This window comes from Anabas testudineus, chromosome 17 (assembly GCF_900324465.2).
Source record: "Anabas testudineus chromosome 17, fAnaTes1.2, whole genome shotgun sequence".
In the NCBI taxonomy this organism is placed as follows: Eukaryota; Metazoa; Chordata; class Actinopteri; order Anabantiformes; family Anabantidae; genus Anabas; species Anabas testudineus.
The window spans coordinates 2,980,979-2,994,264 of NC_046626.1; the positions used below are offsets into that span (position 1 = coordinate 2,980,979).

Here is a 13,286-nt window from a genome sequence, read left to right on the forward strand (position 1 = left end):
TGTATTGCTGTCTAAGTGATGTTCTGTGTTTGAATAAACACCATATATAATTAATGTAGCCTGTTCTTGAAGATATATAAAAGTCTATTTTCTGCACATTTTAGCTGGTTTGATGATGGTGGTGGATGAGAGCAGAGTTGATGCCACATAACATTGGTAAGTCAGATGGAGAAGTCTCCTTATGATACACAGTGGTGGCTGTGGTTCAATAGGTAGAGCAGTTGACTGCCAATCACAGGATTGGTGGTTCGATTCCCAGTTGCCATGTCACATGCCAAAGTGTCCTTGGGCAAGATACTGAACCCCTAGTTGCCCCCGGTGAGTCAGGTCACATTCACACACTGCTGTGTGTGTGAATGGGTGAATGAGAAGCAGTGTAAAGTGCTTTGAGTACCAACTAGGTAGAAAGCACTATATAAGTGCAGACCATTTACCATTTATACACAGTACTAATGCACTTCAGATAATTCAATTCTGTTTGGGTTAAAACAAAAACCTAGCATTATTCCCACTTCTGGTGTGAAAAAACATTTCACGTTTTCAGCAGTTAACAGCAGTTTACAACAATGTAATTCAATGATTATTATTGTGGAAAGGTGTTAGCCTCTGTGTCTTTTCTTTTGGTTTTGAAAATTATTTTAGTTTTCAAGAGGCAGCTGTGGGTGAAATAATAAGGAAGGCTTAAGTAAAGATAAAAAACATAAAACATTTGTTTTGAAATTACTCCTATAATTAATCCTACTTTAATAAACCTGATTGGAAATTGCTCTGCCTATTTACAGCTGCTCTCTGCAAAGTTGCCATTTTGCAAAATCTGAGTCAACGTGAGCACTAAGTGAATGACTGACCATCCTACACATTTAATACTAATGATACAGTGCATCCAGAAAGTATTCACAGTGCTTAACTTTTTCACATTTTGTTATATTATAGCCTTCCAAAATGGAATTAATTCATTATTTTCCTCAAAAAATACCCCATAATGTCAAAGTGAAAGAAGTTTGTTTGACATCTTTACAAATGTATTAAAAATAAAAAGCTAAGAAAATCACATGTACATAAGTATTTGCGCAATACTTTATTGAAGCCCCTTTACCCCTAGTTACAGCCTTTTTGAGTATGATGCTACAAGCTTGGCACCTATTTTTGAGCAATTTTTTTCTTTCTTCTTCGAAGTACTCTTCAAGCTCCATCAAGTTGGATGGGGAGTATCGGTGCACAGCCATTTTTAGATCCCTACACAGATTCAATCAGATGTTCAATTGAGTTCAAGTCTGGGCTGTGGCTGGGCCACTGAAAGATATTCCCAGAGTTGTCCCATAGCCACTCCTTTGTTAATTTCACTGTGTGCTTAGGGTCATTGTCCTGTTGAAAAATTAAACGTTGCCCCAGTCTGAGGTTGAGAGAACCTTGGAACAGGTTTTCATCAAGGTTGTCTCTGTACATTGCTGCATTCATCTTTCCCTCAATCCTGACTAGTCTCACAGTTCCTGCTGCTGAAAAACATCCCACAGCATGATGCTGTCACTACCATGGTCACAGTAGAGATGGTATTGGCCTGATGCTGAGCGGTGCCTGGTTTTATTCAGACATGACACTTGGTTCAGGCCGAAGAGTTCAATCTCTGTTTTATCAGATCAGAGACCTTTGTTTTTCATGGTCTGAGAGTATTTCAGGTGCATTTAGGCAAACCTTTACTAAGAAGCAGTTTCCGTCTGACCACTCAACCATACAGGCCTGATTGGTGGAGTACTGCAAAGATGGTTGTTCTTATGAAAGGTTCTCTCCTCTCCACAGAGCTCTTTGTTACTGGTACAAAGAGCTCCAGCCTGGACCATATTCCTGGTCACCTCCTTGACTAAGGCCCTTGTCTCTCGTTGATTAGTTGGGCCAGGAAGCCTGGTCTAGGAAGAGTCCCGGTGGTTCCAAACATTGACAGATGATGGAGGCCACCTTTAATGCTACAGAAATTTTGCTGAACCCTTCTCCACATCTGTGCCTTGATACAATCCTGTCGTGGTCTACAGCTAAAATTAATCTGTTTCAGCACTAAGTTATGTCACTGAAAATAAATGAAGAGTCTGGAGAAAGTTTACACATTTAATGTTGTTGCTTGTTGCTTTCCCTCTCTTTTGTTTAAGAAAAGGTAGTATTGCATTTATCAAAAGCAAGAAAGTAGAGAAGAACTGATTCAATTTAATCACAAATCACAGCAGAAGTCATCTCAAGGCACTTTACAGTGTAAGGTTTAAGACCTTTCAGAGTATAATTGTATAGAAAATTACATAGAAAATCCAACAGTCCTATTTGAGCAAGCTTTAGAGCTGAATCGCTTGCATATTTGTAGTGGTTATGTATATTTTGGTTTTGACAGAACTATGGAAAATATGTTCAGAGAAAAACTGTGTATGATAAAAGTGTGACCCCCTCACAATCTGAAATGTGTTTAGAGTTTGAGTGTTTAGTCTGCACTTATAGAGTCTAATAATTAGAAAATCACATTTAATCTTAATTAAAACTGATACTTCGGTTTGATGAAATCTCCTAATGCACTGATGTACACAGGCGCACATAGGCCATTTAAACACATGATAGCACAAATGCCAAAAAACGTACATGTGGTGCTCAAAATGTCAGTAGTGGTAGAGATGTTCTAAGCAATCTAGATGTTCACCTTGAACATAAATCAAAACATTGAATAAGATAACAAGACTTAAATGACCAGCTCCCTGCGTTGGAAAAACACCTCTTTAACCCACTTAAATGGGTTGTGATGACTGAGATGTATGGAGGGGTTTGTTTCTTTGTCTGCAGCAGAGGACCGTCACTGTAACAACGATGATGATGACTGTGAACAGACTGAAGACTGCACCAACCCATGCTCCAACACTCAACTCTGGAGAGGAAATGAGAGTTAGACACAACACACATTGTAGAGTTTATAGACTACACAACAAGAGGCCTGCACCCTTTGTATCACCTGTTCTGCCAGTTTAATAAATAAATAAAAAAACAAAGAAAAATACAGTGTACAATGTACTGTATGTATTTGCTTTACAGGTATGTATGTGTTAAAACATGCTTGGGTTAAAAGTTTTTGCTTTAATAACTACATGAATTGTCCAGCAGAGGGCATCATACATCTGTCAAAAACAATTGCAACAATGAAATCAGTCTACTGTCCAGTCATAGCTTTGGCATGTAAAGGTCATGTCACAATAAAAAACTGAATGATCACCGCTTAAACATGTGTTTCATAGACCTCTGACATATTCCAGTCTGGACACAGACTTGTCAACTGTTTATATTTGACTTAACTTCACATCTCAGTATGTAGAACAAAAGAAAGTATGCTCATGTCTGTCTAATGTTATAGTCTGAAGCAAGACTCAAAACATAGCAACAATTTGGCATCATAGGAAATATCTTCGGAAACTATCTCAGGTTCAGTAAAATAAATTAATATTCTCCCGCTTTTGTGAGAAACATTTGCTACTGTTTTGTGCGTGTTCAAATAACCCTCTAATTAAAATAGTGATAAATCCCATTACTGCCTCAAATTTAGGTAGGGACCAGTCCTCTTGCTGGTAACCATTTTGAGTTACTCTTGTTCATAAAGCTGAGCTGAAACAGGCATAGTTAAAAAATGGCACACTGCCTATTTAGAAAACAAATTGGGCTGATATTTCACTTTATAACTTCACTTAACTCTAGTAGTATACTACTGTAATATTCTCCAGATCCCCTATGTCAGCGGTCACTAACAGGCGGACTGCGGTCCGGATCTGGACCCAGAAACTGTCCCATACGGACCCGGAGCTACAAACCAAACCAAATGTTTTGATTCAGAATTTAGCAGGACACCTTAATTTTGTGAAATGTGATATTTACAGTAGTTAGTTAGTGTACGTGAGAACGCATTGGCCAACTGAATGCGACTTAAGCCATCCCATGTGACTTCACTTAGCTAATCGATTCTGTGGATCACAGGCGGGAAAATTAGCGACTCAACAGAAGATGAGAGAAAGTTTAAAGTTGGAAAAGAATTAATAAAGAAAGAGACAGAGAGGAGAGATACAGATGATAGAGAGGAGAGATACAGATGATAGAGAGGCAAATGCTGACAAAAGGGACTGTGAGACTGAAAAAGGAAGAGATAAATATAAAAATGTCCAAAAAGTGGACAGGGAAAAGAGAGTTTTTAATCCAGAATGAACAGACTCCTTCCTGTTCATATTACCACTGGGAGCACTAAACCAGTGTGTCTGATATGTTCAGAAACTGTGGCTCTTATTAAAAGTGCCAATGTCAAACGGCATTATGAGACAAAACATTAAGGTTTAGAACACACATACCCACTCAAATTTGAAGTGGGATCACAGAAAGTTGCTAGTCTCAGAGCCCAGTATTACCAGTCCACCAGGATCTTGAGCCACATGCTCAATTCGATGTTACATAACAATAAATTTGTCATAAGATTTTTTAATTGTACTGAATTAATTTGATTTGACAGTCAAGTAGCAATTGATTACATGCAGGCTACTTAATAATATATCGCGGTAAATAGTTAGACATTATAATCTTCTGGACCTTTGCTTCCAAAAAATTTGTTTAACCGGACCTCTTTAAATTTTAGTTGAATAACCCTGCCCTATGTAGTGTAGAGTATAGAAAATGTACGCACCTTGTAGAGTGTTTCTTTGTCCATGTGTACAATGCTGTTTGCTCCAGGCACCGTGCTGCTTGGTTTTGGTTCTGGAGGGTATGTAGGCTGCTACCATGAAGCAATAACTGACACCTGCATCCAGTTCTGATACCTCTGCTATACTGGAGTCAGATATGATGTCTCTCTATCAGGTCAGAATAGGAATTGTTATAAGCATTCACTTATTGTACATCTAGATGTACCTACCTAATTTAACATTGATACATTAGACAGTCAGCAATTCAACACACCCTGATCTGACTACAAAATGTATGTATACTTTTAATTTAAAATTAATATTGAAGTAGTCAGTAACCAACCATAATGATAAATTAACTAACTAACTTTGTGGTGATAGTTAATAGGTGTATCCTGAATGTGTATGTATATTTATGGTGATTTATAAGTAACTTGACTGATTCACTCATTAAGATAAGTGTGATTGACAGCTCAATGTACCTTGCCTGTACTTCCAGACTTCCAGTAGCTGATCTTGTATTTGAGGCCATTTCTTAGAACATCTCTAATGCTGAGCTGCTTTGCATCCTTATAAATACCAGTCAGATGATCTGTGATGTTGACCATTACTCTGCTCTCATCCACAGCCCGCACAGTGAATTTTACAGCACTGATATTACCTGAGCACAGAAAAAGTCAGCAGTGATTATAAGACTTCCAGGAGTCAGGAGTTGACATTAAATCAACTGTTTACAACATTACCTTTGTTAAAACTTGCTCCACATCAACCAACTATATTAACTATTTAGTGTTAAATTATAATGCTGCTATTAAGGCACTTTTTTGCAGGATACAGTATGAGTACTGTTAATTCAAATAATTTGGACTGCATTTAACTAATGCTGTGATTTTGGGATTATAAAAGCAGAACCTTTATCCATGATTGAATATTTTATTTTTATTGCCTTTTACAGAATAGCTTTTTCAGTCCTTTTCAAAACATAATGTCCACAGCAGTGCAATTTAAGTTCAGACATTTCATATATAGGTTAGGTGTGTGTGTGGGTGTGTGTGTGTTATACCTACTTTGTCTATAGGGGTTAAATTTTGGGGAAAAAGTGTGAGGTAACTCTTCCTGGTCATTATTATAGTCCATCACAGGTTCTGTTTTAATATCAGCAGAGTAGGCCCTGTGCAACATGAATATATAAATAGGACTTATTAATAGGAGATATGTGATATGCATTCAACATACAGTACTTGACAAAAGTCAAAAATAATAACATAACAACAAAAAAGTCGCTGTAAGAAGAGAGCAGACAATTATTAATTATCTGATTCTTGTCTTTTCAGTCCCTCTTTAAGCCTTTAAGGGGCTTAGTTGGTAGGGCTGTCATCTACAAACACAATTTCCCTTAATGTTATTACATAATAAATAACAAAGGTCTTGTTAAAATATAATAAAGGGTTTAAAATAAAGGCTTGCTCCTACCTGTCGTAGGCTAGAAATTCATTGGTGAGATCACATTCTGATTCTGACACTTGGATGCAGTTAGGACTCTCATTCCAGTTATTATCATCCCTGATGTCACACAACAACACACAGAAAACAGGAGTATTATGACCGCAATTTCGAAAACACAGACTGCTGAAATATGACATATTGCATCTCTCACTAAATCTGTTATATTTACTTAAGATTCAACTAAGTTTTGAAAATACAGATAAGATATTCAGTTTTTGCTGGAGACAGAGGAGCACTGTTTCACTTCATTACAACAGTACATTGCAAACAAAGAAAGGGTTAGTAATTGTAATAATAGTAATTAAGAAAAAAATTATAAGAATGATTATGAGAAAGATCCTTGACACTTATTTTTACAATAGTATAAACATAAATACGGCTGAAAAGTGCATTGGTAAGGTCATATTAGGCAAGATCACATTACACTTAACCCTATCTAGCTTGGAAAAAACAGTGACACAAGCTAAGTGTTATGCTGGTTCAGATTGCCTGGTTTAGCAAGGCCTGTACCAAATGCTGTGGAAGCAAGACAATCTGCAAACATTTCAGGAACAAGAGTGGGGAACCTAGAGCTGATGGAATGCTCAATGTACAATAGTGGTCACTCAGAGAGAAGTTAATCACTACAACGGTGTGAAGATACAGATAAGTGCAGGCTATAGGAAAAATAGGAGGGGCTCGAGGGTATCATATGTACAGCAGTGTATCTGATGACTATCAGGTGACATAGTGAGATGGCCAAAGGAGGACATGAAGACTGAATATATGAAGACCTAGAAATTCTTCATAATGCACAGCTAGGCTAAGTCCAATACGCCAGTATGCCAGCCCAAAAGAAGGTGGATAGAGCATGATGAGTCCTGAATGAAACTCAGAGACAAGCTAGAATGTCTAGCCCACCCACAGGAGGTGCCATGGCAACACCAGACCCTGCATGGTATGTGTCATTGACCGCTAGACAACAGGAACAGGCACTAAGCACCAGGTGCAGACCATGCAAAATGCCTCAGAGACAGTCCAGTACAGTGGCAGGATGCAAGATGAAGGTGGGAATAGTATACAGTGAATGTTTCGAACAAGGGCTAGGCACTCCCAAGTACAGGTGAGAGACTCCTCACAAAGTTGTGGAAATTAAGAGGGCAAATGTCATGTGGGAATTGCACATTCATATAGACAGGAAAGTACTGACTAACCAGACAGTGCGGTGGTAGACAAAAGGAAAGAAGGAGGCAGTGGTGATAGACATAGAAGTTCCAAGTGACAGAAACATCCAGAAGAAAGAGTAAGCTGGAGAAGTACCATGGCCTGAAAGAATCCTTCCTTCAATATCTGTGAATTGTTGGGGCTGTAAAGTTGAAGGTTCACTGATATGTCTGTGTGGTTTAGTTGTATTGTTTTGTTATGTTTACCTTTTGTAGTGGTGGTTTCCTTGAATGCATAAGGAATTATTCATTTTTTTTTGTTTTGTTTTATCACTAATGACATCTAAATACACTTAACATTTCCAGAAGGTTCTCAGCAACTGTGTTTATACTGTATAAGCAGCCACATCAACATTCCTAAACTATTTACCAATAAAATATATAATTACCCAATGTGTTATATTAAAGTTTGATATGTGTGTAATATGCTTAAAATGTTCACTGTCAAATCAAAAATATTCTTTCTCTTTCAGAAAAGCACTTCTGTAATTCTGCAGTATGTACCAAGTGTGTGTGTGTGTGTGTGTGTGTGCTCACCATGAGTATAAGACAGTGTACGTGTGGTCAGACGCATTGGCAGTCCACGTGAGGATAGTTTTAAAGTCCAGCGACACCCATCGAACATTCTCTGCTTTTGGAACGTTTGAATCTATGGGTCAAGAACATGTTATTTTTAATTAATTTGCTTTTTTGATTTCCCATTCTGAATATCCTGTCATCCTGTTTTAATTTTATCAGTAAGTCAGCTTAACATATCATTTACTATCTTGCTACATCAGTTTGAAAAGAACTTGAACTTAACCTCCTCCTCTTATTTCTCATAAACAGATCTGATTTAAAGTCAGATGCTGCCAGTGATCAAAGGTAATGAGTCAAAAGTGACAGAGTGCCTGTTTTTCCATAAGTTTTAAAGTACTTATAAAAACTGTCCACAGTGAGATATGAAAACATTCACCACTATTTTACTGGGGTGGAGGCAGAAATCCCATGGGCAATTTTCAAAGGCTGGACAAATGAAAGCAAACCTAACACTACAACATCAAACATCAGTTTCAGATCAGATCTCTGTTAACTTAAGACTAGGTTAAAATTAAATTGCAATGATGCACTAGCAAGCTGTACAACAACTGAAAGCTGAACACATTAAAAAAACATCTGACCATTAACAAACATCTTCCATCTTGCAAAGAGGAGACACAACACAAAATTGAATACTGGTCTCAGCCTGAACTGAATACTGGACGGTTGCCATCTTGTCTCTTTTGCAATTGTACATAATGCCCAGAAGTAGTCATAACTGTCCTTAAGGGGTTTTACAAACTGCATATCACAGCTTGCCTGTCCTCAGGCCCTCATAACTATTCCTCTTCAGAAGAACATTTGTTTCTTTATCTAATTAAATAAGCACTAATCGTTTTTTCTCTTCATTAATGAAATATACTGCTTTATTCCGATACTTGTAAAAACTAAATCTAAATTGAGACAAAACCTAAATTATAGCAATGCTAAACAAGCAATGCTTCAAAAGTAGCCACCAGAGAATTTTCCTAATCATGTGCTGTTACCTGCAATTTTGGTGACCCACGCAGATAGACAGACTCCCAGATAAAACACATATATAAGAGAGGCCATGTTGAAAAAAAAAGCTTAATTCTTTCTCCTTCACTCCTCAGTGTGGTTCAAACATCTGGCCCTGGGAAAATGGCTGTGGATTATGTTCCAGACTGGAGACCATTCAAGGTTCCGCCCTGTTCTGTGTGCTGATCCCTCCCATATGCCTGTTTGCTGTTGGGGATTGTACAACCATTTGCTTAGTTTGAAATCTGATTAGGAATATGTATGTCTAAGGTCTGACACATCCCATGCATTTTACATGTGGAATGTGCCTCTCTGTGATTGTTAGGATAATAACGTAGGGGCTGGATGGACTTAATATGAAAAAATCTTAACAATAGTGAAAACCCCATATGACAAGTAGTTGAATTCTTTTGTGCAAAGAAGATTCTCACCCTGGTGCTCACGTATTTAACTGTGTTTCTGTTGAAACCCCTGTTGCCTTAGTGGCTTTGTCTCAAGCGATTCAATAGTTCTGCCAGAACCTGGCAATAGGAAATATGGAAATAGAATTATATATAATATATATAATCATAATCATATAATATGATTTTATGTAATATACACCCATTATAAAACTATTAAAGGTGATGATTCACAGTACATGTGAATGCTTTAATTGTTCTAAAATTATCATTTTTTTTTAAAAAGAGGAGTATGTATTTTTATTCAGGTTTATTTTTGGTGTAGTTCTTGATTGGTGTATTTATTGTAAATTGGTCCATATGCATAGATATTACCAGCTTAAGGATTGCACAGGTGACAGAGGGAAGGGAGAGAGAGACGGGGGAGACAGTGGTGGACAAAGGGAAGGGGACAAACACCTAAAAATAGTACTACCAGCAACAACAATACACACACAAAAAAAGAAGAAATAATAATAATATAATATATTAATTAAAACTGGAAAAACATCAAAGAAAAACATGTATGTTAGCTAAACAGTTCATCTTGCCTCCAAAAGCCTTTCTCTCCAACAAAACAGATCATACATGTTTCAAAATAAAATCATTCCTACACATCACTGGAAACAAGTCTCATTCAATCCAATCAGTGCTGATTTAGTACTGTGACGAGTTTTAAACCCAGACTGAAACACCTCAATAATATTATGTTCAAAGAAAGATTTCAAAAGGGAGTTTAGAGGTGGTCCTAAAATTTGAGAATATTGAAGTGTCTGAGTCATGCTTATTAAGTAGTGGTGTCACCGCTGCATGCTTAAAGCTCACAGGTACAATCTTGCTAAGTTGCCTTAATAATATTGGGAACAAAGGGTCTTTAGAAAGGCGAAGTGGGATTGGGTCATTGAGAGATCCAGAAGGCTTCATATGACTATCATGAGTGTGATTATTTCCTCCTCACCAAATTATGAGTGTTGGAGTCCATGATTCACTAACTGTGGCCCTAATCTCATCAGAGAGCACAACTATTGGTCTTCCCCTTCTTCCCCTTCTCTCTCCACCAACCTGTCCTATTTGGACCATGTTATATAATTCTATATACAGTTATAATTTGTAAGGTCTTAAGTCCTACACTGTTAAGAGCCTTAAGATGACTTTTGTTGTGATTTATAAATAAACTGAATAAAATTTCATCCTGATTTGATTATGTTTTTAACTGTTTTAAACAAAGTATGTTAGCATTTGCGTTCATGAATTTTGATGACTGTGGTTGCCGAATGCATTTTATGTGAAAGTAATGAAAAGTGATTCACACTTTGCTCCACATAGACTTCTGTTTTGCTGACTGTTTAAGGAGTTTTGAAAAAAAAGTTAATGAAGAAAAGGTACAAAAAATGTAATGTAAAGTGTTTAGTTTATATAGTTAACTTTATTAATTCCTACAAATGTGACTTAGTCTTCCTTCTGCTCTCCAACTGTTAGCCCCATGGGACAGAAGAGCATGAATGTGGGACTGAAGAAAAGTCATAGTTCACAGCTAAGGCAGTGAGTATTAAGTAAAGGCATTTAGGAGTACTGCAGTAAATACATGAGAAGAATGTCTGAGCTACTATGGGAACATTGCCACAATATTTGTCATTTCAGGGAAACCTCCTGGTAGCAATTAGAGACCATGTGACCTGTAGTTGGGTTTGACCTCCACACACATTCACAAAAACTCAGTGTGAGAATCAAGATATTTAAGCAACCAATGCCTAAATGTCACCCAAAATTCGCAACTTAACTGTGTGTGTGTGGTGGCGATTTCAACACTTCAGAATCATCAATACCAGCTATGCAACTTTATGAGGCCTTTTCTCAGTTAACTACATTTCTTCTATGCTCCATACTGCCCACAATGTTGACTGATTGTTTACAGCACTGTAAACAGTTACTTACTAGTTACTGCCATGTAAAATAGTTGTGACAGTTGGAAAGTTGGAATTTTGAAATTTTGAAGGTCCCATCTGGCCGCTATACTCAAAGTATGACAAAAACACAATGTCAGAAACCAAGCAAAGATTGTGTGTGCACTCCACCCCTGGGTGGGGTGGGGGAGGGGTTTGGGGGTTAATCTACGGACAGAAACGTGATCAATTTGATGGAAGATGTGAGGGAATTGCAGAAAGCAACTAGATAATAATAATAATAATGAATACTTTTTTGGGGAAATTGTGGGTGGACAGCTGCTAGACGGTATGTCAGTGCTACACCACAGGTTTCGGTGTCTTGTCCAAGGACACAGAAACCCCGAACCACTCACCCTGGGGTTCGTAGGCGACTGGTCTACCACCTGAGCTACTGCCGCCCCAACTAGCTCCAATTAGTCAGTAATGGACATTTTTAAATATATTCAGTATCAAAATTGTGCTGTTTACTTCCCTGACAACCATTGGAACTATATGGTTGCCACTACATACATAACAGTCCCCAAAATCAGGTCTATGTTGTTATGATTAGGGAGGGGTGAGAGGATTCTGCTCATCAAGATTTTTATATCTTATAACTGAAAAAAACGAATCAATTTGAAGAGGGTTGTGCCCCTGTAATATTTGTATTTGTTTTTTTCACATGCATGATTTTGCAACAGACCAATAAACTTTGGTAAAGTACCCGTTACTGAATGGAACATAATCATAAAAACAGGGCTGGGGATAAAATGAGGACTCTTTGTAACAACAACAACCAGAAAAACACTGGGGAAATTTATTTAAACACCAAACCCATTCTATTTTCATGTGATTGAGAGTGTTGACGTGTTAGAGTTTATGTTATGAATATGAAGGCAAAAATAGTGAAGATACACTAAATACTTAATGAATGAGATGCTTGACTCAACTATTCTTAACACACCTTTTTTGGTTTTCCATCAGGCAAAGGTCATGAATAGTACTTGATATCTGTACTTTCTCCTTTGTATTTCTTCAGCACAGTAAGGAATGATTCTCCATGTCAATAGGAAAAAGAAGGAATGACAAAAGTAGGGTGAATAGAGGCATGTATTGGAGGCAGGCAGACCAAGTGAGAGAGAGATGACAACGATACTGTGGAACTGCAAACCCTTTCTTCATAGAACCCCATTTTATTTAGAATCTTGTCATCCACTGATGTTTTTTTACCCAACTGCACAGATGTTGTTGCAGTACAGTGAAAAACGTTCTATGTTTTCTCTTCTGCAGGCAAGGAGGTTTTAAAATAAATGAATGAATCTGAGTGTTAGTGTAGTGCAGTATTTCTCATTTGTTTAAATACTTGTCTGATCTAATATTTTTAAAACAGTGAAACACAGACTGAAACAGAAAATAACTGGCCAAAATGTTTTAATCCTAGTAAAACATTAAAGTTTTTCTCAGTGTCATAATCAAACTGGGATCCATTTGATCTTCATCATCAGCTTCTTAACACAGCAAAGGTGTTTTCTTAACAATGTGTTTACACTTTTGCATTGGTTTCAAATATTTTTACATCCCTTTTTAAAACTTACAAAGATCTAGATTTTTATTGGATTAAATGTAGCTGATTGCAGTTAGTTGCTTCATTATAAACCTTAATGCACATACAGTGGCAAGGTGAAGCATGTGAACCTTTTGAAAATTCATTCTTTCTGCATTAATTTGTCATATAATGTGATCTGATCTTAATCTAAGTCAAGGATATTAACAAATATAATGTGCTTAAAATATAAGTGATCTTTCCTGTCTTTATTGAGAACAACACAACAGAACAAAAATATTATAGTGCTAGTAAAAAGTATGTGAATCCTTGGAATTAATAACTGGATGGCCCCCCTGTTTCCTCCACCACACTATTGGGAGGATGTTTTCATGATTATATGTAGTACC

At 37.2% G+C, this 13,286-nt stretch overlaps 1 protein-coding gene across 1 annotated transcript; it reads right to left on the reverse strand.

The window, feature by feature from the left end:
• Positions 1 to 2,086: 2,086 nt before the first annotated feature.
• On the reverse strand, positions 2,087 to 9,100 carry LOC113172502 (tissue factor-like). Its single transcript, XM_026375496.1, has 7 exons — positions 8,956 to 9,100; positions 7,928 to 8,039; positions 6,156 to 6,245; positions 5,750 to 5,853; positions 5,165 to 5,343; positions 4,685 to 4,850; positions 2,087 to 2,896 (listed from the first exon to the last, which is right to left on the reverse strand). Exons 1-7 carry the CDS (start codon positions 9,020 to 9,022, stop codon positions 2,760 to 2,762), a joined length of 855 nt encoding a protein of 284 aa, XP_026231281.1. The 5' UTR covers positions 9,023 to 9,100; the 3' UTR covers positions 2,087 to 2,759.
• Positions 9,101 to 13,286: the final 4,186 nt, after the last annotated feature.

Bases quoted from the DNA above. Each gene is read 5' to 3' on its own strand.
- LOC113172502 (XM_026375496.1), bottom strand. From the start codon at position 9,022: ATGGCCTCTCTTATATATGTGTTTTATCTGGGAGTCTGTCTATCTGCG. The intron at 8,040-8,955 runs GTAACAGCACAT...CTTGACCCATAG, and splicing joins GTGGGTCACCAAAATTGCAG to ATTCAAACGTTCCAAAAGCA. The intron at 5,344-5,749 runs GTAGGTATAACA...TTCTGTGCTCAG, and splicing joins ATTTAACCCCTATAGACAAA to GTAATATCAGTGCTGTAAAA.